The sequence below is a fragment of the Myxine glutinosa genome, chromosome 5 (genome assembly GCF_964187855.1).
Source record: "Myxine glutinosa chromosome 5, kmMyxGlut1.1, whole genome shotgun sequence".
Classification (NCBI taxonomy): Eukaryota; Metazoa; Chordata; class Myxini; order Myxiniformes; family Myxinidae; genus Myxine; species Myxine glutinosa.
The window spans coordinates 130092464-130119650 of NC_136265.1; the positions used below are offsets into that span (position 1 = coordinate 130092464).

Below are 27187 nucleotides of genomic sequence, written 5' to 3' on the forward strand. Positions count from 1 at the left end.
TACTCTGGGATACAAAACGTAAACTGTTCACCTGAGGGAGGTATGCTCTCTACTGAGTGCCGTTCTAGTTTACAAAGGTGTTAAAGCGCGGCGTTACGCGCGCTGCTTGCGAGCAAGGAGGAAGCGGACAAGCGGTAACTTATAAGCGTCTTTATTTCAGGAGCTCACTGTAACACTGGCGCGCTCCGGGCTGCGCGCCCGGTGTATATCATGAGGCCACGCCTACCCCTCGGGCGTGGCCACCGCCCACTTGGTGCGCGGAATGATGTCACCACGCCAGTGGGCTTTTGTGTCCGCCACACGCGCCCCCCCAGAATTCCCGCGCACCTGGAGGGCCAGTTTGCGGGGCAGACGAATGACCCGGCCGAAGCGCCCCCTGGCGATCGGCAGCGTCCGGGGTGCAGGGATGCCAGGTGGGATGCCCCTGGCTGCCCCTGGGATGGGTGCAGGACCTGGGGGCGGCGTGGCGGCGGGGCTGGGCGGTGCCGGGGGTCCGCCCGCAAGGGGGCGGCCCCGACGTGGGGGTCGGGCCACTGGCGGTGGATGGTCCACATCGAGGTGGGCCGGCTTGAGGCGGTCTACCGAAACGCGGACAGGAGTACCGCCGATGTCCAGGGTGAAGTGCTTCGCCCTGGTCTCCAGCACGCGGAAAGGCCCGTCGTACGGGGGCCGCAGTGGTGTCCGGTGGGCATCGTGGCGGACGAAGACATACTCCGCCGTGCGAAGCTCCGGGGCGACGTGCGTCGGTGGGTGCCCGTGGCATGCCGTTGGCACCGGGGCGAACCTCTGGGCAGTCTCTTGCAGAGCGGAGCGCTGCTGTGCCGCGGACCATGGTGCCGTGGAGTCGGGGAGGAACTCGCCCGGCACCCGCAGCGGTTGCCCGAAGACCAACTCCGCCGCGGATGTGCGCAGGTCCTCCTTGGGCGTCGTCCGGAGGCCCAGCAGGACCCAGGGGAGCCTGTCGACCCAGCCGCCGTCGCGGAGGGTGGCCCGGAGCGCGGCCTTCAATGAGCGGTGAAATCGCTCACACAGGCCGTTAGCCTGGGGGTGGTAGGCCGTGGTTCGGTGCAGCCGGACCCCGAGCCCCTGCGCGACCGCCCCCCAGAGCTCCGAGGTGAACTGGGGGCCACGGTCGGACGAGATGTCTGAGGGGGCGCCGAACCGGGTGACCCAGGTGGCGATGAAAGCCTGCGCGACATCGGCCGCCGTTGTCGACGCCAAGGGCACGGCCTCCGGCCACCGGGTGGTGCGGTCCACCATGGTGAGGACGTAGGTGAAACCCCGCGAGGGGGGCAGAGGTCCCACCAGGTCCACGTGGACGTGGTCAAACCGGCGTTCCGGCACCGTGAACGGGGCCAACGGGGCCTGGGTGTGCCGGTGCACCTTGGCGCGCTGGCACGTGAGGCACGTCCTGGCCCAGCCACGGACGGCCTTCCGGAGGCCATGCCAGACGAACTTGTCGGCGATCAGCCTTTGGGAGGCCCTGGAGCCCGGGTGGGACAGGCCGTGGATGGCGTCAAACACCTGGCGCTGCCAGCCCGCGGGCACGATGGGGCGAGGACGCCCGAGGGAGACGTCGCACAAGAGGGCCGTGCCCGTGCCGTCGAACGCCACCTCGGTGACGCGGAGGCCCGTGACGGCGGTCCGCAAGGCCTGGACGTCGGGGTCAGCGGCCTGGTCCGCTGCCATCCGGGCATAGTCGATGCCGAGGTGGACTGCGTGGGCGACGGCCCGGGAAAGGCAATCCGCCACTGGGTTGGCCTTCCCCGCGACGTGCTGGATGTCCGTCGTGTACTCGGACACGGCCGAGAGGTGACGCTGCTGCCGGGCCGACCACGGCTCGGTGACCTTGCCCATCGCGAAGATCAGCGGCTTGTGGTCGACGAAGGCAGTGAACGCACGGCCCTCGAGCAGATGGCGGAAGTGCCTGACCGCCAAGTGAAGCCCGAGCAACTCGCGGTCGAAGGTACTGTAACGGCGTTCGGGCGGGCGAAGCTGCCGGCTAAAGAACGCCAGCGGTTGCCAAGCGCCACGCACCCATTGCTCGTGCACCGCGCCCACCGCGTAGTCTGAGGCATCGGTGGTGAGGGCGATCGGTGCATCGGGCGCCGGGTGCGCGAGCATGGTGGCGTTAGCCAAGGCGAGCTTCGCGCCCGTGAACGCCGTGTCCATCTGCTCGGTCCAGGTAACGTCGCCTTTGCCCGGCTTACCTCGGAGAGCTTCGTGCAGGGGGCGCAGGAGCTGGGCGATACGGGGCAGGAACCGATGGTAAAAGTTCACCATGCCCAGGAACTCCTGCAGCCCTCTGATCGTGCGGGGGTGCGGAAACCCCTTCACCGCCTCCACCTTGGCCGGCAGGGGGACGGCTCCGTGCCCGGTGACACGGTGCCCCAGAAAATCGATTATGGTGGTGCCGAACCGGCACTTTGCGGGGTTCACAATCAGGCCATGCTGGCCCAAGCGTTCGAAGAGCGTGCGGAGGTGGCGTAGGTGCTCTTCGCGGGAAGCGCTGGCGACGAGGATATCGTCCAGGTAGATGTAGACAAAATCCAAGTCACGCAGGACGCTGTCCATCAGTCGCTGGAACGCCTGAGCCGCATTCTTCAGACCGAAGGGCATGCGCAGGAACTCGAAGAGTCCGAATGGCATAATGACCGCCGTCTTCGGGACGTCCTCCGGCCTGACGGGGACCTGATGGTAGCCGCGTATGAGGTCCACCTTCGAGAAGAAGGACATGCCCGCCAAACGGGCGGAAAAGTCCTGAATGTGGGGGACGGGGTAGCGGTCGGGAGTCGTGGCGTCATTGAGACGGCGATAGTCCCCGCACGGTCGCCATCCCCCGCCGGGCTTCAGCACGATGTGCAGCGGCGACGCCCAAGCGCTCTCTGAGTGCCGAACGATGCCGAGTCGCTCCAGGGTAGCGAACGCCGCTTTTGCCACCGCCAGCTTCGTCGGCTCGAGGCGGCGTGCCCGGGCGTAGACCGGTGGCCCGACGGTGGGGATGTGATGGGCCACCCCGTGCTTGACGGCCCCCGCCGAGAAGGTGGGCCGCGTGAGGGCCGGGAAGCCGGCGAGGAGGCGGGTGAATGCGTCCGCTGCCGGAAGCGTACAGACCAACGTGGCCGGAACCGAACCGTTCGGCAAGCCGCTTGGCAAGCCGCTCGTTGAGCTGGGCAACGCACAAGCGAGCGAGCTGAACGTCTCGGCCTGGACAAGACGTCTGCGCTTGACGTCGACCAGGAGCCCATTAGCGCACAGGAAGTCCGCGCCAAGCAGTGCCATGGGCACGTCGGCGGTGACGAACGTCCATCGGAAAACCTGCCCTCCGAACCGCAAAGAGAGGCAGCGTTTTCCGTACGTACGGATGGGCGTCCCGTTCGCGGCAAGCACCGCGGGGCCCCCACCCGCTGCGTGCTTGTCTGACGTGCCGGCGGGAACGACACTCACCTGCGCTCACATGTCGCACACGTAACGGCGCCCGGAGAAGGTGTCCGTTATGAACAGCAGGCTGCTCGAACGGCCGGCGCTCATCGCCACTATTGAGCGCCGGCCCAGGCGTTTCCCGACCTGTTGAAGGAGCATGGCGGATGACACTGCCGAGCTTCGTGGCCGAACTTGGCGTGGAACCAGCACCAGGTGGTGGAGCTGGAGGAGCGAGGCTGGCTCCGCCAGGCCGGTGGAGTTGGCGGGTTTCCCCGCGGTGGCGGTTTTCGCCGCGGCGGTGGGCGGGGCGTGGCGGCGGTCACGAGGTGCGTATCAGCATGCTGCGTATGCTGTATAAGCTGATGCTGTGGATCAGCAGCATCAGCAGCAGCATCAGCAGCATCAGCCACGAGGGCCGTGACGGCCACGCCGACTCTCGCCCGCGTGTCCGAAGCGGCGAAGTACTTGTCCGCCTCGGCTGCCAATGCTCGGGGTTCCGTTAGCCCGGTCCCGGCCAACGCGAGGCGAACCTGCGCTGGAAGTTGGCGACGGAAAAGCGCCCGGAATAGAGAACCGGGGGCTTCGTCGCCCAACAGTGACAGCATATGGTCCATTCGGACCGACGGGCGCGTGTCACCGAGCTCGGGGAGATCCAGGAGGCGGTCGGCCCGTGCGTCGTCCGTGAGGCCGAACGTGGCTAGGAGTAGCCGCTTGAGTGCCTCGTACTTGTGGCCGTCCGGTGGGTGGCGAAGGACGGACACAACTCGAGCGGCCGTGTCGGGCCCGAGGGAGGCGACGACGTGGCAATAGCGCGTGTCATCGCCGGTGAGGCGCCAAAGCTGAAATTGGGCTTCGGCCTGGACGAACCAGACTTCGGCCTGAGCCTCCCAAAATTCGGGAAGTTTGATGAAGTTGGCCATGGCAATGGCGTCGCGTGTGGAAGGATCGCTCCGGCAGATCCAACGTCAAGGGGGTCACCAGTAAAGCGCGGCGTTACGCGCGCTGCTTACGAGCAAGGAGGAAGCGGACAAGCGGTAACTTATAAGCGTCTTTATTTCAGGAGCTCACTGTAACACTAGCGCACTCCGGGCTGCGCGCCCGGTGTATATCATGAGGCCACGCCTACCCCTCGGGCGTGGCCACCGCCCACTTGGTGCGCGGAATGATGTCACCACGCCAGTGGGCTTTTGCGTCCGCCACAGTGTCATGATTATGAATGTGGTGTGAAAGGAGATGCTGATCCTCAGGGTGTGTTGCGTGAAAGGAGTCTTGAGTGTTTCACACACAGTGTCTTGAGAAGTTATTCATCCCACTTGGCTTTTTTCACATTTTGTTGTGTTTCAGCCTGAATTTAAAATGGATTAAATTCACTTTTTTTTTTTTGCCGCGTCGCAAGACGCTGGTCATAGAGTGCCCTCTGCTGTTGTTCTTGTGCTTCTTCTTCTTCTTCTTCTTGTTCTTCTTGTTGTTCTTGCAGAGAAGACAAAACCTCAAAGCTTCACCCATTCTGGGAACCATAGCTCCACCCATTGTGGGAGAGGCTTCATATAAACAAATATCCACCATTTTATTAACTCGCATAGCTTTGAGGCCTGTTTTGTAGGCCCGTGGTGTCTTCCTCTCTCACACAGTTTTATTTCAAATCAAATTCGATATATCATTTCATTTTTCACAGTCGCTAACATAATTTTAGACTCGGTTGAAAAAAAACGGGAAGAAAATCCGATGGAAGTTGCCCTTTATAGAACGAAATGAATTCTCAAAGGCCTGTAACTTCAAGTCCATTGAGATTTATTTTTTTTAAATCGCGGCATGGTCAGTCATACACCGCCCGAAATAACAGACGGGAAAATGCCGAGATATATTAAAAATTCGTTCATTTGATGACAATCGTCACGATGAAATATTTAATTTATACGTCGTCACAATAATGTGGAGAGAGGAGCATAGCTTCGTTCACGTGTCGCCACACACGGGAAATTGCCGAGATATATATTTTTTAAATCGCGGCATGGTCAGTCATACACCGCCTGAAATAACAGACGGGAAAATGCCGGGATATATTAAAAATTCGTCGCCACACACGAGAAATTGCCGAGATATATTTTCACTTTGCACAAAAATAACATCAAGTAATCGAATCAATAGGAATGTCCTGTGCCTATAACATCGACGTTATAGGCACAGCTGCATCTAGGCATTGTGTAACATCAACGCGGCTTTTGTTTTAATTAAAACTTTTTGTACTTGTTGTTACTGATCTACACACAATGCCACATAATGTCAGTGAATTTAAAAAAAAATCTTTTATAACAAATTGAGCTCATGTGCATCCAATTTCCTTTGATCGTCCTTGAGATGTCTCCATAACTTGATCGGGGTACACCTGTGGCCAATTCAATTGATTGGGCATGATTTAAAAAGAAGAGACACACCTTTCTACATGAGGTCCCACAGTTGACAGTTCATGTCATAGCAGAAACGCGACCATGAAGTCCAAGGAACTGTCTGTAGAACTCCGAGATAGAATTGTGAGGAGGCATAGATCTGGAGAAGCGTATAAAACAATTTCTAGAGTGTTGAAAGTTCCCAGGAGCACAGTGAGCTCCATCATGAGGAAATGGGAAGAATATGGAACTACCCAGACTCTTCCAGGGTAGTCTCATGTTGCCCGACTAAACTGAGCAACCCGGCAAGAAGGACCTTTGTCAGAGAGGTGACCAAGAACCCAATGACCTCTCTGACATAACTCCAGAGTTCCTTGGTGAGAAGGGAGGCCTGCAGCACTGCACAAATCTAGACTTTATGGGAGAGTGGCCAGACGGAAGCCATTCCTGAGAAAAAGGCACGACGGTATGCCTGGAGTTTGCAAAAAGGCACATGAAAGATTCTGAGAGCATTAGGCAAATGATTCTGTGGTCTGACGAGACAAAACTTGGACTCTTTTGCCTGAATGCAAAGCGCTATAGCTGGTAGAAAACCAAGCACAGCTCATCACCCATCTAACACCATCCCTGCTTTGAAGCATGGTGGCGGCAACATCATGCTATGGGCTTGCCTTTCAGTGGCAGGGACTGGGAGACTTGCCAGGATAGAGGGAACAATAAATGGAGCCAAATACAGGCAAATCCTTGAGGAGACCCTGCTTCAGAGTGCACAAGACCATAGCCTGCGGCAAAGACAATGACCCCAAGCAGACAGCCAAAGCAACACTGGAATGGCTTGAGAACAAGAACGTGAAAGTCCTTCAGTGGCCCAGCCAAAGCCCAGACTTTAATCGCATTGATAAATCTGTTGGAAGACTTGAAGAATGCTGTTCACCGTCCAACTTGACGGAGCTTGAGCAAATCTGCAAGGAAGAATGGGAGAAAGTCCCACATCCAGCTGTGCAAAGCCGATACATACTGAAGAAGACTCAAAGATTTAATCGCTGCCAAAGGTGCTTCTACAAAGTATTGACTCAGGGGGTTGAATACTTATGTATATTAGATAGTTCTGTATTTCACTTTAAATTATTTTGTAAAAAGTTCTTCTTTTTTTTATATCCACTTTGGCGTTATGGGGGTACCGTATTTTCTGGTGTATTAACCCTGACAGTGTATTAACCGCACCCCTGTTTTTCACCCTCCAAAAATAATAATAATAATACTCCCGGTGAAGCTTGAAGCTCGTATTATCAGCTGTGTCATCGGGTACATGTTGGGAGATGTGTGTCCGGCACCGAACCGACAGATCATGGTGTGCCATTAACATGTAGGCCTATGACGGACTGGTCATGAAGTCTCCAATATCATCCTCCTTGGCAAAGCTCCTCGGGTGTATGGAGGTGGAGGTATATGGGTCTTTTGTGGGGCCGGGGTGTTGCCCCCCAAAATAGGTTTTTTCTTTGTCCCGGGCTCGGCAGGCCCGGGGCCGGCGGCAAGGGTGACAAGCTCCCAGAATCCGAAGCAGCGGCACCCCCAGTGGCATCGTCCGTGCGCAAATTCGCCCGGGCGGGGGTAGTCGAGTCTGCCTCGCTGATTCGGTCGTCGGGCTGCCCGTTAACCTCTCCACAAGGTGCGAGATACCGAACTAACACAGTTGTTTCTCTACCGTCGGCTAAACGGACGTGCGCGTATTCTGGATTTGCTCTAAATATTTCTACTCGGTCCACGAGTGGTTCGTATTTGCGCTGGCGGACCGTTCGCTTTAGTAAAGCCGGTTCCGGCTCGGCTAACCACGAGGGTAGGGGCTGACCGCTGGAGCTGCGACGTTGGTACTTGAACAGTTGCTCGTGGGCAGTTGCGTTAGTTGCGGTACACTGGAGAGACCTGATAGCGTGTAGTGCTTCCGGCAGCACGCGCTCCCACATGCTCTAAGGCAGGCCGCGGGTACGCAGAGCCATAGTAACAGGTCTCCAAATAATCCCGTTGTAACGTTCAATTAAACCGTTCCCCTGGGGATTGTACGCGGTGGTGTGGCTAGAAGCAATCCCCCGCTCGAGGAGAAATTTCTTGATCTCCCGTGACAAGAACACTGTCCCGCGGTCGCTGTGTATGAATGCAGGATACCCAAACATTAGAAACACCTGCCGAAAACATCGGATGACTAAGTGACGACATATCTGAGCATGGGAATGCGAACGGGAATCGTGAATACTTGTCCACTACTGTCAGAATGTAGCAATTCGCCCCGCCGCCGGGCAAGGGCCCCTTGAAGTCGATGTTCAGTCACTCCCATGGTCGACCAGCGTGTATGACTGTATGAGTGTACCCAAAGGAGGCTTGTAGAAGCTTGGCTTCAATTCTGCGCAAGCCTGACACGTCATACATAACTGACCAATATCGTCGATGGAGAAAGGCAAGTTCCTACTGCTAACAAAGTGGGCCATTCGGGCAATGCCCGGGTGACAAAGCGCGTCGTGTATGGACTGTAGCTCGTCGACCATCATCCCAGAGCAAATGGGCCGAGACAAGGCGTCGGCCGCATGGTTATCTTTTCCTGGTCTGTACACTATCTCAAAGCTGTCGTCGGCCAGTTCTTTGTGCCAAGGCGTGATCTTCTCGTTCTTGATCTTTTGAGAGTGTTTTCCGTTGTACATAAATGAGACTAACTGCTGATCAGTGATTATGTGAAAGTGCTTCCCCAAGAGGAAGTGGCGCCATCTGCGGACTGATTCAATGATAGCGTACTCCTCCTTTCGATCGAGGAATGGCACCTCTCACTCTCAGATAAAGTGGGTAAGAAGAATGCCACCGGTCGGCCCCCCTGGTTCAGCATGGCTGCCATGGCGCAATCTGACGCATCCGTCTCCACCACCAAAAGGACCGTCTCGTCGATTGAAGTCACAACGGCGCCGGCGACGTCATCCTTGATTTGTTGAAAAGACGTTTGAGCAGTCAAGGTCAGCGGAAATGTTTTGCACTCGACAGGAGGGCTTATCTTCTCTGATAACTTTGACACCCACTGAGAGTAATGCACAAACAGTCCCATTGCACACTTTAAAGTCGCCTGATCGACAGGAGGGGCAAGGTCGAGTAGGGGCTGGAGCCGTGCCTAATCGGGCCTTATCTCCCCTCCGAACACCGTGTTGCCCAAAAGATTTATGGTTCTCAGAGTAGCTGCATTTGGCTTTGTTCAAGGTTAACCGGTATTTACGAGCCACTTCCAAGAAATGGCGCAGATTTGCATCATGGTCCTTCTGATTCCATCCGCACACGGTCACGTTATCAACATACACGAGTACATCTTTCAATTGTTCCTTTTCCAGGATCTTTTGTATAGCCCATTGAAAGCACGAAACACCATTCGTAGCGCCGAAGGGAATTCTACGGAATTGGTACAGTCGCTGTCCAGACTCGACGGCCGTGAAGGGGTGGTCGGCTGCCCGTATCGGAATTTGATGATGGGCGGTACGAAGGTCTAGCGTACTGAAAACTCAATATTTAGATACCGCCCGGACCATATCATCCATCCGAGGAAACGGGTAGGCATCAAGTTGGATATAACGATTAATCGTTTGCGAGTAGTCAACGACCATAAGTTTGCGATGATTCGGGCTATTTACGACCAACACCTGTGCCCGCCATGGTGAGCGACTGGGTTCGATGATTCCTTCGAGCAAAAGACATTTAGTTTCTTCGGCGATAAAAAGGATATCGAACTGGGAATACCGTCTAGATTTCACGGTGACTGGACGGCAATTAGATGTTAAGCGAGGGAACAGCAGAAGCAGTTCGACCGCCATCTCCGCTAAGCCGCATACCGCGCCCGCAGGACTCGGGCTTGGTCGAAAGCCTTTCTGAAGTCCAGCGTTTCGCTCTCGAGAAGACGCTGCCGGATCGCGGGAGACTGGAGCCCCGTAATGAAGGCATCGCGCACCAGATCGTCCGTGAATTCCACGCCCGTGCGATCTGGAATAGCGCAGTCCTTGCGAAGCTGCCGTAAGACCTGGCCGTATTGTTCTAGTGATTCTGTGCTCTCCTGTCTGCGCGTAGCTAGGAGGTGCCGCGTGTAAATAGTGCAGCGAGGTTTAACGTAAAGTGCTTTCAGAGTAGCCACAGCCTCGACATAGGTCGCGCAGTGAGAAACATATTCATAGATGACATGGGACACATTGCAAGGCAGAACATTACGTTTCTGGTCATCAGTGATCTCCGGAACTAAGTCGGTGTAGAGCCTCAAGGAGTGGAGCCAGTGGGTCAGCTGGGTGGCGGTGTCGCTCGAATTCGGGTCCCCACAGAAACGTTCCAACTTGATCAGTTTCTCCATACTCCTTGAACGTCTCAAATACCGATTTCAATACATTGTATTGAAAGAATACTTCAAGCAGACCTCTCCAAGATACAAGGCTTTATTGAAATCGATCTGGTGTCTACCTACATGAAAGACAATAATCTCATTAGTCCTACAAAGCCAATAAACACAACAAGACATGTATAAAATGAACCAAGCAATCTCAGGCACTAGTCAACAATCATAGCCTCATCTTACCAAGATGACCCAGAGCACATAGCAGTGGCAGTGCAATGCCTTCAGCTGGTCAAATACTCAACCCCCTCACTCGGTAACCGTCCGCCCATAATAGGCAGATAAGATTCTCAACGCCGACGATACTCTTCTTCTTCATCAGTTTCACCACAACCAGGTACCATTTTCAATTTATTGAAGGAATGCGCTTACAGTTTATTAAATGTGCTGAACTATACGGTATCGTGAGTGTGAAAAAAAACCACACCAGGTACAGTACCATTTCCAATTTATTGAAGGAATGTGCTTACAGTTTATTAAAAGTGCTGAACCATACCATACTGTACCGTGAAAGTAAAAAAAAAATACAACACAATCATGTACCGTTTAGGAATTTTATTTTACAAACAAACGCAACTTTCAAATGATGATGTTGGTGATGATGGTGATGAATTAATATCCCAAGAATACCTTGAACTTTGAGGGCGACCCAAATGATGGTGCAGCAAAATTGTGCACTAAGGGAGAGCCCTGAGAGGTAGGAGAAGGTGAGGATGCTGGTGAGAACGCTGGTGAGAATGCTCATGAGAATGCTGGTGAGGAAGCTGAGAGGAAGGCAGGAGAGGGTGCTGGTGGTCTTGTGTTGGAGGGAGCAGGGCTGAAGAAATGGGTGATGGGGAGTTGCCTGGAAGATTGCCGCAGGTTTTGATGCAGCTCTTTGTACGGGAGTAGCGCATCTTTCAAGGCCCTCTTCAATTTGAGGTACCTCTCCACGACTGGGTCATTCTCTTGCACCCTGTAGACAATCACCCGCATGTGATGCAGCAACTCACCCAGGAACTGGACTGTGTGGTTGGACCTCGACTCCTCTTCCTCATTACTGCTTGCCTCCACCTCCTCCTCCTTGGAAACCTTTGAAATGGCATCCAACTCGTCCTCTATGAGCAGGTTTCGGGAAGGGTTCAGCATCATGGTTTTCAGCATGAAGTCCCTCGTCTGCAGGTTGGCCTCGATCCATATTCTGAGAGTCTTCTCCATCCTTTCCATGTGGACATTCCAGGCATGGCTGACCACCTTTGTATTTGATACAGTGCTCGCTGAAAGTTTCTCACGAATGGCCTTCTCCTTCTTCGGTATGTTGCGGATGGTGGATTCGTTCACGCCATCATGCCTGCCCACAGAGGCTGCACTCTCTTCTCTCGAAAGGTGGTCGAGCAGCTCCACCTTCTGGCTAAGGCTTATGCCTTTCCTCTGCCTCTTGGTAGTCGACATCTCCGGCACTGGTCTTCCATTTGGGAGCCATTATTGAACGATGAGCAGAGAGACAGTCAAAAGGTCAAAGCAACGGAACGAGAACAATGATCGGGATCGAGGACACAATCTGTATTTATTTGTCCGATTGTGAGTATTGTGGGTATTGAGCCTACCTGGTAATTTCAAGAATAGATTTAATTTGGGAGATCTCGCGAGATCTTTGTCGGCGAGGTCACGTCTTTTCGAAGCTGTCCATGCGCTCACGCTTTCGAAGTTAAGTAATTTTTCACAATTGTGTTTTTGTCGAAACTGTATCTATCTTTCGGTGTGTGTACCTATAGTGTGTCTTTAGTAAGATTCTCGGTGTTAATTTTTCATACATGTGTACAAAATCGTCGGTTAATTCGTGTCGCGTATTTTGAGGCCTAGTAGGCTACCGTGTCCGACCTTGAGGCTTTGTTTTTCTCTCAGCGGTCCGTCGATTGTGCTGCAATTACTTTCGTTCTCTGTTTTTGTCCCCCGTCGCACAGCGGAGCGAAAGGGGGACTATGGTTTTCCCCTCCGTCCGTGTGTCCGTCCGTCCGTCCATCCGTCCGTCCGTGCGTGCGTGTGTGCGTGCGGGCGTGCGTGTTTGCGTGCGGGCGTGCGTGCATGCATAAGCGAAGGACCGCATTCGAATTTGGTGTGTGGGTGCAACCCACGTCAAAATCCAAGATGGCCGCCGCCATGTATGTCTGATGCCATGTATGTCTGAACCTTGTGAGATGAATATCTTGAAAAATTAGCGAAGTACCAACTTCTAATTTGGTGTGTGGGTGTATCTCGGCATAAGGTTGGGCTATTGAAAATTGGGTCGCCTCGTCAAAATCCAAGATGGCCGCCACCATATATATGTCTGAAACTAGAGCGAAATATCTCGAAAAATAAGCGAAGTACCAACTTCTAATCTGGTGTGTGGGTGTATCTAGGCATAAGGAAGAACGCTATTGAAAATTGGGGCGCCACATCAAAATCCAAGATGGCCGCCACCATATATATGTCTGAAACTAGAGCGAAATATCTCGAAAAATAAGCGAAGTACCAACTTCTAATTTGGTGTGTGGGTGTATCTCGGCATAAGGAAGAACGCTATTGAAAATTGGGGCGCCACATCAAAATCCAAGATGGCCGCCACCATATATATGTCTGAACCTTGTGAGCGAAATATCTTGAAAATTAAGCGAAGTACCAACTTCTAATCTGGTGTGGGTGCATCTAGGCACAAGCAAGAACGCTGTTTAAAATTGGGTCGCCACGTCAAAATCCAAGATGGCTGCCGCCATGTATGTCTGAACCTTGTGAGATGAATATCTTGAAAAATAAGCGAAGTACCAACTTCTAATTTGGTGTGTGGGTGTACCTCGGCATAAGGAAGAACGCTATTGAAAATTGGGTCGCCACGTCAAAATCCAAGCTGGCCGCCACCATATATATGTCTGAACCTTGTGAGCAAAATATCTCGAAAAATAAACGAAGTACCAACTTCTAATCTGGTGTGTGGGTGTATCTAGACACAAGGAAGAACGCTGTTTAAAATTGGGTCGCCACGTCAAAATCCAAGATGGCCGCCGCCATGTATGTCTGAACCTTGTGAGATGAATATCCTGAAAAATAAGCGAAGTACCAACTTCTAATTTGGTGTGTGGGTGTATCTCGGCATAAGGAAGACCGCTATTGGAAATTGGGTCGCCACGTCAAAATCCAAGATGGCCGCCACCATATATATGTCTGAACTTTGTGAGCGAAATATCTTGAAAAATAAGCGAAGTACCAACTTCTAATCTGGTGCGTGGGTGTATCTAGGCACAAGCAAGAAGGCTGTTTAAAATTGGGTCGCCACGTCAAATTCCAAGATGGCCGCCGCCATGTATGTCTGAACCTTGTGAGATGAATATCCTGAAAAATAAGCGAAGTACCAACTTCTAATTTGGTGTGTGGGTGTATTTCGGCATAAGGAAGACCGCTATTGTAAATTGGGTCGCCACGTCAAACTCCAAGATGGCCGCCACCATATATATGTCTGAACCTTGTGAGTGAAATATCTTGGAAAATAAGCAAAGTACCAACTTCTAATCTGGTGTTTGGGTGTATCTAGGCACAAGGAAGAACGCTATTGAAAATTGGGTCGCCACGTCAAAATCCAAGATGGCCGCCGCCATGTATGTCTGAGCCTTGTGAGCGGAATATCTTGAAAAACAAGCGAAGTACCAACCTCTAATCTGGTGTGTGGGTGTATCTAGGCATAAGGAAGAACGTTTTGAAAATTGGGTCGCCACGTCAAAATCCAAGATGGCCACCTCCATGTATGTCTGAACCTTGTGAGCGAAATATCATATCATAGCATGTTTTCTGCCGTCTTCCACTTTGTCAACTCACATCACTTCACCGATGGGGGACCTAGGCGTAACGCTTGTTGTCCCAATCTTTCACACCATACTTCCTTGTTTAAAAACTCAACTCAAAAAAAAAAAAACCCCCCAAAATTTTTTTCCTTCTCTGTTCTTATTCGTTATTCTTATTCGTTTGTTCGTTGTTCTTATTTGTTCGTTTTTTCTTCGATCACGTGTTTCACCCCCATTTCCATTTCCCCAGTTCGTTTTGACTGCTCAATTTAAAAATGTTTAAACTTTCCCCTGAAGAACTGTATTCTGTCGTATATTATAACACCTTTTTCTTCTTCTTCTATAAAAGGATGCTTTCGACTTGCTCACCAAATGTATTCATTCCAAAAAAAAATTCCATCTCTAACAGTTCCTCTTTTCTGCATTCCCGAAACTCTCCTGCACTCCACTTCTCCTTCAGCGTCCTCAAACGTATTTTTGACTCGAAGGTCACAAGAAATTCATTTTGCAATAAATGTTCGTTTCCCATTAATCGTACACTTTCTAAAATCCAATCTCACCCCTCCCCTCCAAATCTTCCCCATAACCCCTTCCCTCCAAAACTTCCCCATCACCCCTCCCCTCCAAAACTTCCCCATCACCCCTCCCCTCCAAATCTACCCCCTTGCCCCTCCCCTCCAAATCTTCCCCATCACCCATCTCTTTCAAATCTTCCCCCGTGCCCCTCCCCTCCAAATCTTCCCCATCACCCATCCCTTTCAAATCTTCCCCCTTCCCCCTCCCCTCCAAAGTTTCCTCATCACCCCTTCCCTCCAAAACTTCCCCATCACCCCTCCCCTCCAAAACTTCCCCATCACCCCTCCCCTCCAAATCTACCCCCTTGCCCCTCCCCTCCAAATCTTCCCCATCACCCATCCCTTTCAAATCTTCCCCCTTGCTCCTCCCCTCCAAATCTTCCCCATCACCCCTTCCCTCCAAATCTTCCCCATCACCCCTTCCCTCCAAAACTTCCCCATCACCCCTCCCCTCCGAGACTCCTCTCTCACCCCTCCTCCTCAAAGCGTCCTCCCTGCTTCTTCCCCCTTCCAACTTTCACCTTCATCTCCCCCAACCTTCTGCCTCGCTCTTCCCCCTCCTCAAATAACACCTCACTGTGCCTCACCCAATCACCATCAAACCTTTTGTCCGCCCCATTCTTCCCTTTCTCCAAGCTATTCTGAAATCTCTGACACACCTTCAACAGCTCTCCCTACCACTTCCTCCTCTTCCACATCTTACCCTACCCCTCCCCCCCCCCTGTTCTGTATCCGATGCTCCCCCTTCCTCTTCATTAACGGTATGGACCTCAAACATCCGGGGCCTTCGCTCAAACCTGACTGATCTCTCCATACAGGTTGCTTCTGACAAACCAGACGTGATCTGCTTAACAGAAACTTTCCTCCTTCATGATGTCTCTGATTCCTTGGTATCTCTCCCAGGTTACTCCCTCCTCCGGTATGATAGACCTGAGCCTCGTCCTGGAGGTGGGGTTGCTATCTTTATAAAAAAAACTCTTCCTCACTTGCCCTGCACTGCCCTCTCTCCACCTCACCCCCAGGAATACCTTTGGCTACGGCTTCCCCTTCGCTCCCACCTTTTGTTCATATGTGTGTTGTACCGTCCACCAAACAGTGATGACTCCATCTACATCTCGCTGTCTGATAATATGGACCAACTTCTATCTACCCATCCCAACTCTCTTCCTCATATGTGGTGATTTCAATTGTCACCATGCCAGTTGGCTGGGTGTGGGTACCTCTCTCACCAGCCATGGCTCCTCAGCAGAGGACTTCTGCGACTCACTGGGACTGACACAATCTGTCAATTTCCCGACCCGGATCTCAGTCAATGGAGCATCTTCTCTTCTGGACTTGGTTATGACTAACTTCCCTGAAAATGTCTGCTGGTCTTCTTCTGCTCCAATCGGCTCATCTGATCATGTGCTTGTTAAAGTGGACATCTCTCTGACCATTCTCAGAGAGCCTCCTCAGCATTGACGAGTCTGGCATTTTCACTCAGGCCAACTGGCACGCCGGCACGGTCTTCAAACAGCCATCAATCATTTGGACTGGTCTCCCATCTCTACCGCCTCTGACATCAACTCATCCTGGGAATTCTTCCAAAGTAAATTACTCTCTCTCATGCACAGATTTATCCCATCTCGTCTTCAGTTGTGATACCCTTTCTCCCGTCCATGGTACACGGAATCTTGTGGTGAGGCTGTTGCCCAGAAACAACTTGCCTTCGTCTCCTGGAAAGCAAATCCAATGGAAGGAAATCTCATTTCCTTTCACAAAGCCCGAAACAAGTGTGTGTCCACCCTCAGGAGAGCCAGGAAACAATATCTCTCCGTTCTCAAGACCGAACTCTCTTATCTGTCTCCCTCTTCCAAATCCTGGTGGCGTCTGGTCAAATCTGTTTCTGGTATTTGTTCCCCCTCCATCCCCTCCCTCACCTCAAACGGCTACACGGCTGACTCCGCACGTGAAAAAGCTGAATGCCTCAACTCTGTGTTTGTCTCTAAATCTTGTGTCCCAAACCCATCCCTCTCTGTACCCACCGTACCCAGTCGTACCCAGCTGCTCCTGGACTCTGTGTCCTTTCCTCCTGACAAGGTGGAAAAGTTTCTGTCAACCCTCGACTCTGATTCTGCAACTGGACCTGACGGCATCAGCCCACTGGTCCTAAAATCCCGTTCTTCCGCTCTTTCACTCCCTCTCTCTGTTCTCTTCACCCTCTCTTTTGCTCAAGGTCATCTGCCATCTGCTTGGAAATCGGCCAACATCACCGCTTTGCACAAAAAAGGTGCAAAAACAGATCCTAGCAACGACAGACCAATCAGCCTTCTCCCAATTATCAGCAAAGTCATGGAATCCATCATTGCTTCGGATATGAAATCTTTCCTCTTCTCCAATGGCTTGATCTCTGCTCATCAATTTGGTTTCAGACCTGGTCATTCTACTCTGGACATGCTGCTTCTGCTTTCTCAACAATGGATGGAGGTCCTCAATACCAAATAGGAAATTAGAGCTGTCTCCCTTGACATATCACGTGCCTTCGATACGGTCTGGCACCCAGCTCTGCTCACCAAACTCTCCTCCTTTGGTATCCATGGAAATCTCCACACATGGCTGGCGGACTTCCTCTCTAGTCGTAGTCAACGTGTGCTCCTGAATGGGTTTTTCTCATCTCCTCTTCCTGTTCAGGCTGGAGTTCCCCAAGGCAGTGTTCTGGGCCCTGTGCTTTTTCTGGTCTTCATCAATGATCTCTCTGACTCTCTTGAAAATCCTCTCTATCTCTTTGCTGATGACTCTAATCTCTGTCGCTCCATTCCTCATCCCTCAGATCGGCAGTCTGCAGCCTCCTCACTCTCTGCAGACCTGGACAAAATCACAGACTGGGCAAACAAGTGGAACATGTGTTTCAATCCTGACAAATCTCACACTCTTACGATGTCTCTCCGAAATGACCAACTGGACAACCCTCCCATCCACTTTCTGAATAATCCTCTCCAAGAAGTTCTGTCACTCAAGCTTTTGGGTCTCACTATCTGCCATGATCTTTCTTGGGAAAACCACATTTCAAATCTGGCCTCCAAAGCCAGTCGCCGACTGGGCATCCTCCGTCGTGCGAAGTCCTTCCTTGGCAAACCTGAGCTCCTCACCACATACAAGGCTTTCATCCGCAGCTCAATGGAATACTGCTCTCCCCTCTGGGCAGGTGCTCCTGCCTCACACCTAGCTCGTCTTCACGCTGTTGAAACCAAAGCATTCAGAATCATTGGAATCTCCCGCGATGAAGCAAACTCTAAGGGCCTTTCACTCACTCACCGCAGGCAGGTTGGTGGTCTTTCCGTCTTCTACCGACTCCTCTCCGGCCTTGCCCCCTCAGCTCTCTCTGGGCTCTGTCCCCCAAATATTCCTACAGGTCGCACAAGCTCTGCCTGCAACCCTCTTATGGTTAAACTGCCAAAATCAAGACTCTCTGCTCACATTCACTCCTTCATTTCTCTTTTCTCCCGCCTCTGGAACAAACTCCTTCACTCTCTTCAATCCCACTCCTCCCTCCCGGTCTTTAAAACAGCCGTTCACCACCATCTCTTATCTTCCCCCATCCACAACCTTGATCTTTTCTACCCCCGCTAATTTCACCCCAAAGCCACTTTTTTGAAATACCAACTTCTGTCCTGGAAGTCCTTGGTGTCCTTGTGTTTTATACTTCTCCCATCCCCCCCCCCCCCCCCACCTTCCCACGCCTCCCCCCCCAAGCCCTCGCCCTCCCACACATCTCCCGATGTCCCTGCTCTAAAATGTTGTGTTTGTGTGTTTCCCCTTCTCTCCCAATCTTGTCTGCCGCTCCCTCTTTTTATATATTTTGTTTGTCTGTTTGATTTGTTTGTGAAATAAATGTTAGCTCTTTCACGAGCCTCGATTCTGTATACCAAAAAAAAAAAATTATGCATTGCATTCTATAACTCGCAGAGGTTGACTTGTTCACACAGCTGGTGGAACATCCCCCGAAGCGTTTTCATTGTGTAACATCTCTGAGGATGCTTTACCGTAAACTGCAAACTGTAATCGGTTTATTGAAGCATTTGATTTCTATAATTCGTGGAGGATGTGACTTGTTTATACATCTGGTGGGATATCCCGTGAAGCTCGCTTATAGTGCGGCTAAAATTTACAACCGTGAAAGCCATGAAAACGCAAGGTACACAGCAGTGAATGTACGGTACTGTACTTACTGTACAGTATAAGCAGGTCATGCTCTCGGCTCGTAGAATTTTGCGTATGTCCAGCTGCTTTATGCATGGCTTGTAAAAGATGGGTTTTATAAATATGTCAAGCTCGCAGCTCGTGAAATTTTTTTTTGCTCCCCTGAAAAACGCGATTTCACAGAACTCAGCTGTGAAAAGAAAAAAAACAAACATGAATTCATGGGACATTTATCTGTGAATTGAGAAACAGGTCGCATTTTATCAACCGCGAATAGTGGGACCGCGAATAGCGGGGTCCGTGAATAGCGGGGTCCGTGAATAGCGGGGTCCGACGGTACTTGATATCCGATTCTTTAGTTGACAGGGTTTCTTTTTCAGCGAAGAAAAATCTTTTGTGTTGTGCACCATAACTTATTTGATGAATGAAAATGTATTTTATTCGTTTTGAGTCAAACCTTGGTTATTGCACCAGTGAGCGCTTGTTTGGAATGTGCTTATAATGCAAATGTAAGTATTCGATTACGACGATTGTTTTGGATTCGGTCACAAATACATTTGTTGTGCTTCTTTGCAGATGTCACATGACAAGACTGACTTCAATGTGGGAAACAGTCCACCAGCATTTGCAAGGGAAACATTGGTTTCCCTTCTGGCTGCGATGCTTCGGAAAGATCCAAAGGAGAGGCTCACTATGACGGTGAGGGATTGATGCAGTTTTCATCTGCAGTGTTTTATTTGCATGAACAAGAATGTTCACACATGCTGGTGTCACGGACCTCCTGTTGTTGTGGATAAAAATGCAATTGCTCACCAGTGGAGGTGTTTCCTGATCATGTTCATGTTTGATTCCAACGCATCCATTGTTTTGCAGGAGATTGTGAACCACACATGGTTCAAGGAAAATTCCCCGATTAATTATTTCAGGTAACCGGCACTCCTTTTGTTCTGTTTTTACATCTTCCATTGTCATTATTTCTCTGCAACATGGAGTCTCATGGAAGAGCATGGTGAGAGAGAGCGTGAACTGATAATAGGGCAGCAGGGCAAGTCTTGAACAAAATAAACATGAACTTCCGTCCAGGTCACGCATCACCACACTCTTAATGGCTTGAATCGTGCCATTTGTCTTGCCAGTTTATCAAAACTAAACGTTCGTACTAAATGTTCGGATTGTCTCTCCACGTTTTCAGCTCTTCCACCATCGGTGGACACTGGTTATGTTGTTTCACTCCTGTCTGTCTATTTGTTTGTTTGTGAACAGGATATCTCAAAGAGTTGTTGAAGGATTCAAAGAAATTTGGTGGAGAGGTTGAGTGTGTGACAAGGATGAAATGATGAAATTTTGGTGAAGATTCGGATCTGAGATTTTTAAAAGTGCTTCCTCACCATTGAGTGATAAGCTCAGGCTAAAACCGATATGTAGCAGAATTGATTCAAATTTGTTGAATATCCGAATCCCAATACGATAATTCTTTTAAGTTTAAGTGATTTTTTTTTAACCAATGAGTGATAAAGCCAAAAACGATATATAGCAGATTTTGTAGACTAGTTGTAACAAAACTAGGTGCATGATTTGCACAGGCTACAAAAACAAGCCAATTCGGTTTTGGTTCACGTCCGGAATCAGATCCGGCCTCTTGGTGGGATACAAAACGTAAACTGCTGAATCTTGCAGAGGTATTGGCTCGTCCGAATGCCCATTCTAGTCTATGTATCTATTCTCCGCCAGTCTGTTTGTCTGTCCGTTCAGGAAGGGGCTTCAAATCAAGTCACCACCGTTTTTCAGTGGTGAATCCGCTTCAATATATATGTCGATGTTTGTCCGTCAAAAATGAAGAAGAAGAACCTCTAACCCACCCTTTTAAATTCTAAAGGTTCAAAACGGTAATTTTAGTTGGTTCTGAGGTGCAATTGTAAAGGTATCTAAAGGATAATTCCAATGGGTTCAAAAGGGTAATTCTAAAGGGTTCTAAAAGCTTGTTCTATCAGGTTATTAAGGGTAATTTTAACGGATTTTGTGCGTTTCTCAGCTTTGCCAATTTCATATTTAAAATGGCAAACTGGAGCGCTTCGTTTGGACTGGTGCAATTTTTATTTTTATTTTTTTGTTGAAAAAGTCAAACGTTTTCCGATTTTCTCGGGATTTGTTTTAGTCGAGTCTTAAACTTTGGCAGCGGCAGTCAAAAATTATATCACAAAACAATGACATCATAAGAATAAATCGTGGAACACCCCAAAATGCTTTTTTGCTTTGTGAGGCCTCAAAGCAAGGAACTTCAAAAAAAAACCCAAAAAAAAAACCTGTGTCCCCACGAACACACCACTTTTATGGCGTATCCCGTAGGGCAAAGCCGTCTGGAACAGTGTTTGTCTGTCCGTATGTATGTTTGTCCTTCACAAAAGTACACCAATCAGAGCTGAGGATCTGGTCACATGACAGGGATGATGTGATGTGATTATGTCTGTGATGTCATTACAGTGTACGGCGGCTGACTCCACACAACACCATTTTGATTTAAATGCCATTCAGGGCGAACATATTGTTGACCCTGTCATATATCACAATCGCCATGCTCTACCTTCACATTTTTCTTTCTGTGTGAAACACAAACAAACCGATTGTTTAAACGACCTTCAAATATCGAAAGCATAGGTTTTACGGGTCTTCCAACGACAGAACGTATGGGCCTTAGGCTTCATCCCTTCATGGCTCGCCTTCAGGCCATTTGGGACAAATTAGCCCAGGTTTCTTCATAAAGTCTTGTTTTCGTAATAATCATAACATTAATAAAAATGATGCAGTAAATATTATTGTAACACAATATTATTATTATTATAATTACTAGGGCGTGCCCGCACGTACGTGCTTGCCCGTACGTGCGTGCAAAAAAACATGCGTGCAAACAACAACAAAAAAAAACTTTGAAACCACGTGGCAGTAACGACCACAGAACCCCCCCCCCCTCTATTTACATGAAATGATTTGGTCCATTCGCAACGACCACAGAACCCCCCCCCCCCCCTCTATTTACATGAAATGGTTTGGTTCATTCACAAAGCCAAAGCGAACGGCTTGCGAGTACGGTGACCATACCTTGGGAACCACTTGTCCGATTAATTTCAAACCTCGAAAAGGCACATCCTCGGGTCCCCAGCAATATACCTGGCAAGTTTCAAGTATATCGGACCGGTAGTTGTCGAGAAACAGCGGTCACAGACAAACACACACACACACACACACACAGACACACACACATACACACAGAGATTACTGGAATTATAGATAGATTATAATAATGTTAGTAATATTATTATTGTAACACAGTAAATATTATTGTAACAAAATGATACAGTAAATATTATTGTAACATGGCAATCCCTTTGTCGTGACTGCAAAGTTACTGGATTGAAGCGTCACATGTATGGTTCACAAACTGTATGATTCACTGATGACTCAAAACAGATGGAATAAACCAGTGTATCAGTACAGTCTCTTTACTTCCATGGTAACAGACAGCTTAGAGACTTACAGTACTTAAAATTGTTTTTAACACAAACCTTATTTGCTAACTGGTATCCCTACCCAGGTCATACTATCCTCTTCAACTGAAGTATCAAACAAGTCCGGCTACGCCGCTTGTAGACTTTCGGTCTTGTTTTCTTCTTCTCAGGAAACACTCGCCTCTCCAAATATCCACACGTGCACCCACTCATGTAACCACAGCACCGATGCTGGTAAACTACAGCGGTTCATGCACACCAGGGGCCTGTGAGGCCTGAGAACCAACAGGGAGAGAAAAAACAAAACCCATAAGCATTACCCTTTAGAACCCTGTAGAATTATCCTTTATAAGCCTGCAGAATTCCTCTTTAGAACTTTAGAACTCTCTAGGATTCAATCACAGGCTGGAGAGCTCAGAGGTGAGTGTGGGAGCTTGGGACATGAAAGGGGAAAGAAAAAAGTGTGGTTAAAAAAAAAAAACTCTTTGGTGATCTTATTTCCCCCCCCCCCCCCCCCTCCCTCTTTACCATGTGACATTTCTTGGCTTCATTCTCAACTGTGTTTGAAGATACTTGCTAGGGTAGCACACACAGTACAGGGTGTGGTTTGCTGTCTGAATGGAGAAAACACAATCAACCGATGCAGTTTGATGATCACCTTCCCGACTGCATTTTTATTGTGACATTGTTTCTTATTTGTGACATTTATTTAACAACAGCTTCACAAAATCTTTATTTTCTGCAGGAATGCTGAGTCCAAATTATCAGATGTATCTGTTGAAGAAGAGCTGCTAACTCGTGAGTTTTGAGAGTTAATATTTTCACTTTTTCAATTTGTCGGTGGTGGCTGTTTGTTCCTCATGACAGTGACACAAACAACTTTCCTCTCATCACAGTAATCTTTCCCACACGTGCTCCAAACTTTTGTAACTATAGTGCAGAGGCATCCAATGTGTAATATTTGGCCAAGCTGAGCAACACCTCAACCAATACAAAACAATACTGATTGGTAATATTGATGGAAGAGGAGGAAGGCAAGCATTAAAATAAACAGACAAGAATAGATGAGGAAGTTAAAAATGCAGAATAAACTTTTGAATGGTGATCTGTAAGAGGCAACCTCTGGATCACAGATGGTACCAGATGATGGTGAGAGAGCAAATCAATTTCAATGAAAATGTAAAACGACATGATAAATGAGTTGGAGGAAAGAAGCAAATAATAGGTTTGGGTTGGGAAGGGTTAATGCGGTTCATAAAGATCATGGTCAAGACGATGGATGACATGAGATGGTGGTTAAACTGGGTGTCCCGTCTGCCAACATTAGGTGGTGAGCGTTAAAGATCACTTGGTGTCCTTCGCGAAGAGTAGGCAAGCTATCTCTGGCACCCTGGACAAATTCCAAATTCCTGCCTTTACCAGCAGTGGGCACTGCATCAGCGGTATATCCTTCTTCTCAGCCAATGATCCTTGCTACTCCACAGTCTTGTGCTAAATATGAACATGGAAGAAGACTGCTTTGTCTGGTTCTAAAATATAAATCCCTTTAATATCCATCTGCAAACCTACAGTCATGTGAAAAAGTAAGTACACCCCATGTAAAGTTTTGACTTTTTCAACATATTTCAACATACAGTGGTACCTCGGCTTACGAGTTTAATCCGTTCCGTGACGGAGCTCGTAAGCCAAATCGCTCGTAAGTCAAAGCAAATTTTCCCATTCAAATGCATTGAAATGCTATTAATCCGTTCCAGCCTCAAAAAAAAAACACCAATTTTTTTTGTTAGGTGCTTTTAAATAACAAAAATGTACTTTATAAATAACAAATAATGTATAAACAAGCACGACCTCGTATATACTGTACATAATACAAGAGAATGTAAAGAAATAAACTGGTTTTATTAAGCAGAGGAGAAGAGCATGCCAGGTGAGGTGTGCGTGTTGTCGACTTGGCGAGGCAGTACGATCGTACTCCTTCTACGATATGTACGATTTTGAAGCAGAAGGAGTCCATAAAGGCTATAACGCCAGCCAAGGGCGTTACGATTATTTCAAAGCTCCGGACCTCTATCCATGAAGATATGGAGAAGTTGTTGTTTGTGTGGTTGAAGGAGAAGCAGCTCGCAGGAGATACCGTGACCGAGAGCATCATGTGTTTGAAAAGATTGAAACTCGGATATCGAGCACGGACCACGAGGTGTTTTTTCTTTTTTCTTAATCTCGGTTTCAGTGAACTTTTGCTCTGTGCTCACGTGTACTGTACCTGTACCTGTAATGGTACGTCAGAGGATGGCACCTGTTGTCATCATATTAAGTGCAAGATGTTCTGCATCGTAAGTTGGTACACCGTGGTCTTTCGGCGGTGTTTAAGCCGGCCGTCTTGGCTTCTGTCACCATTGGCATTGAGTCTTTCGATGTAGGTAGGTCGTTGTGTGCCGGTGCCTTGGCCGAATTCCTTCATTGCTGCATTGTTAGCTCACCTGGTTTTTTATACCACATCTTTGGTTATCGGACCAGCGAATGACGTCATCTCCTCCAAAGTATGGCTTATTCTCACTTGTCTTGGACGATCTTCTACTTCTAGCCTTCCACCGTGCATTTGGTGTCCACTGTACTTACTGTACAGTGCCTGGTAAAATTGATGTAATGGGTTTTTGACCGTCAACGCCATGAACCGTCATGAACCGTCAACCGCCATGAACCGCCATGAACCGTCAACGCCATGAACCGCTAACACTCAAAAGCCCATTTATCGCGCCTTATAAAGCAAAACGCAAACCGAAAGCCATGCCTCTCAAGCGAGGCGTGCTTCCGTGGTCACGTGATCCACAGGTGTAGCTCATTATACCCGCACGCGCGACACGCTTTGGCGGTCACGTGACCAGCCACTCTGGAGGCGGGATCCCCGCCGATGACGTCACCGGCTGGAGCAAGGAGATTCCTCGCTCATGTATTTCGACGATTGCGTGTTTTATATCCAAGCAGAGATGCTTTCACGGCAAGATAACCGCGTGACCGGAACCGGAAGCCACAACCGGAAAATTCAAAAAAATAAATTTTTTGAGCTCGTACATCGGATCTCGGCTCGTATCCCAAAGCAACAAACCGCCCGAGCGACGGCTCGTATCCCGAAAAACTCGTACGTTGGGGCACTCGTAAGCCGAGGTACCACTGTACAGCTATTTGATCTTCATTTCAACAATATTGATAAAGGTGATATAATATAACAAATATCATGAAACATTTACATTTTGTAGTCCATTGTATAATTTAAATAAACATAAATGCAAATTTCGCATGTGGAAAAAGTAAGTACACCCCTACATTTATCACTACTTCAAATACCTAAAATTAGAATCAGGTGCACCAGCTCAGGTGCAAATGATGAGAACATCGTTAGAGAGGATCTTGGAGGAACCTGTCTTATTTAAACCTCAGACATTGTTTGGTTTGCTCCTTGTTGTTGAAGTATGTGGCGTAACTATGCCGAGATCAAGAGAGCTCTCTGAGGCCTTCAGAAAGGTTATAGATGCCTTCGAGTCTGGGAGGGGATTTAAAAAGATCTCCAAACAATTTGAAATCAATCATTCGACTGTCTGGAAGATCATCTACAAGTGGAGAAGATTCCAAACAACTGCCAACTTGTTCAGGCCCGGCCGCCCCAGCAAGTTCAGCCCGAGAGCAGACCGCAAGATGCTGAAAGACGTCTCTAAGAACCCCAGAAATATCGTCACGGGACCGACAGGTAGCTCTTGCCACTGTTGATGTCAAAGTGCACGAGTCTACCATTAGAAAGAGGCTGTACAAATTTGATCTACATGGGAGGTGTGCCAGGAGGAAACATTTGCTGTCCAGAAAGAACATCAGGGCAAGACTAAAGTTTGCCAATGAACACCGAGGCAAAGACCAGCACTTCTGGAACAATGTGCTCTGGACAGATGAGTCATAGGTAGAGCTATTTGGCCACAGTACCAGAAGACATGTTTGGCGAAAACCAAAGACAGCATTTGACCACAAGAACCTGATATGAACTGTAAAGCATGTTGGTGGAAATATTATGGTTTGTGGCAGCTTTGCTGCATCAGGGCCTGGGCAGCTCACCATCATAGAATCCACTACGAATTCTTCATTGTACCAGAGGGTGCTTGAGGATAATGTGAGGCCATCTGTCGGAAAGTTGAAACTCAACCGAAGGTGGACCTTGCAACATGACAATGACCCTAAACATACCAGTAAATCCACCAAGGAATGGCTGAAAAGAAAGAAATGGAGGGTCTGGAATGGCCAAGTCAAAGCCCGGATCTAAATCCCATCAAGATGTTGTGGGAGGGTTTGAAACGAGCTGTGCATGCAAGAAACCCCTCAAACATCGCACAGCTGAAAGAATTCTGCATGGAGGAGTGGGCAAAAATTTCTCCCAGTCGATGTCAGAGACTGGTAGACAGTTATAAGAAACGCCTACTTGAGGTTGTTTCTGCCAAAGGGGGCAATACCACCTATTAGAGCCAAGGGTGTACTTACTTTTTCCACATGCGAAATTTGCATTTATGTTTATTTAAATTATACAATGGACTACAAAAATGTAAATGTTTCATGATATTTGTTATATTATATCACCTTTATCTATCAATATTGTTGCAATGAAGATCATGGTATGTTGAAATATGTTGAAAAGGTCAAAACTTTACATGGGGTGTACTTACTTTTTCACGTGACTGTAAATTTGCCTTCTTCATTGTTGTCCAACACTGTTTCAGATGCATCTGTGAGTGTTTTTTCCACCATTATTTGTTTATTCTTTTCCTGAAGAGAATCCCCCATTTATATGTTGTACCTGTCTGTGACGATACGTGAACGAAGCTCTGCCCCTCTCCCCACGTTGTTGACTTTTTATTGTGACTACCTCTAAATTAAATATTTCATC

The 27187-nt window shown here is 49.0% G+C and overlaps 1 protein-coding gene across 1 annotated transcript in view; it reads left to right on the plus strand.

The window, feature by feature from the left end:
• The window catches only part of LOC137428395 (putative serine/threonine-protein kinase MARK-C), a 53021-nt gene that overhangs the window by 18188 nt on the left and 7646 nt on the right, over nt 1-27187 (plus strand). The window contains exons 9-11 of the mRNA XM_078778701.1: nt 19337-19459; nt 19634-19686; nt 23009-23061. Coding sequence (XP_078634827.1) covers nt 19337-19459; nt 19634-19686; nt 23009-23061 — 229 coding nt within the window. The remainder of the gene's footprint in view (nt 1-19336; nt 19460-19633; nt 19687-23008; nt 23062-27187) is intronic.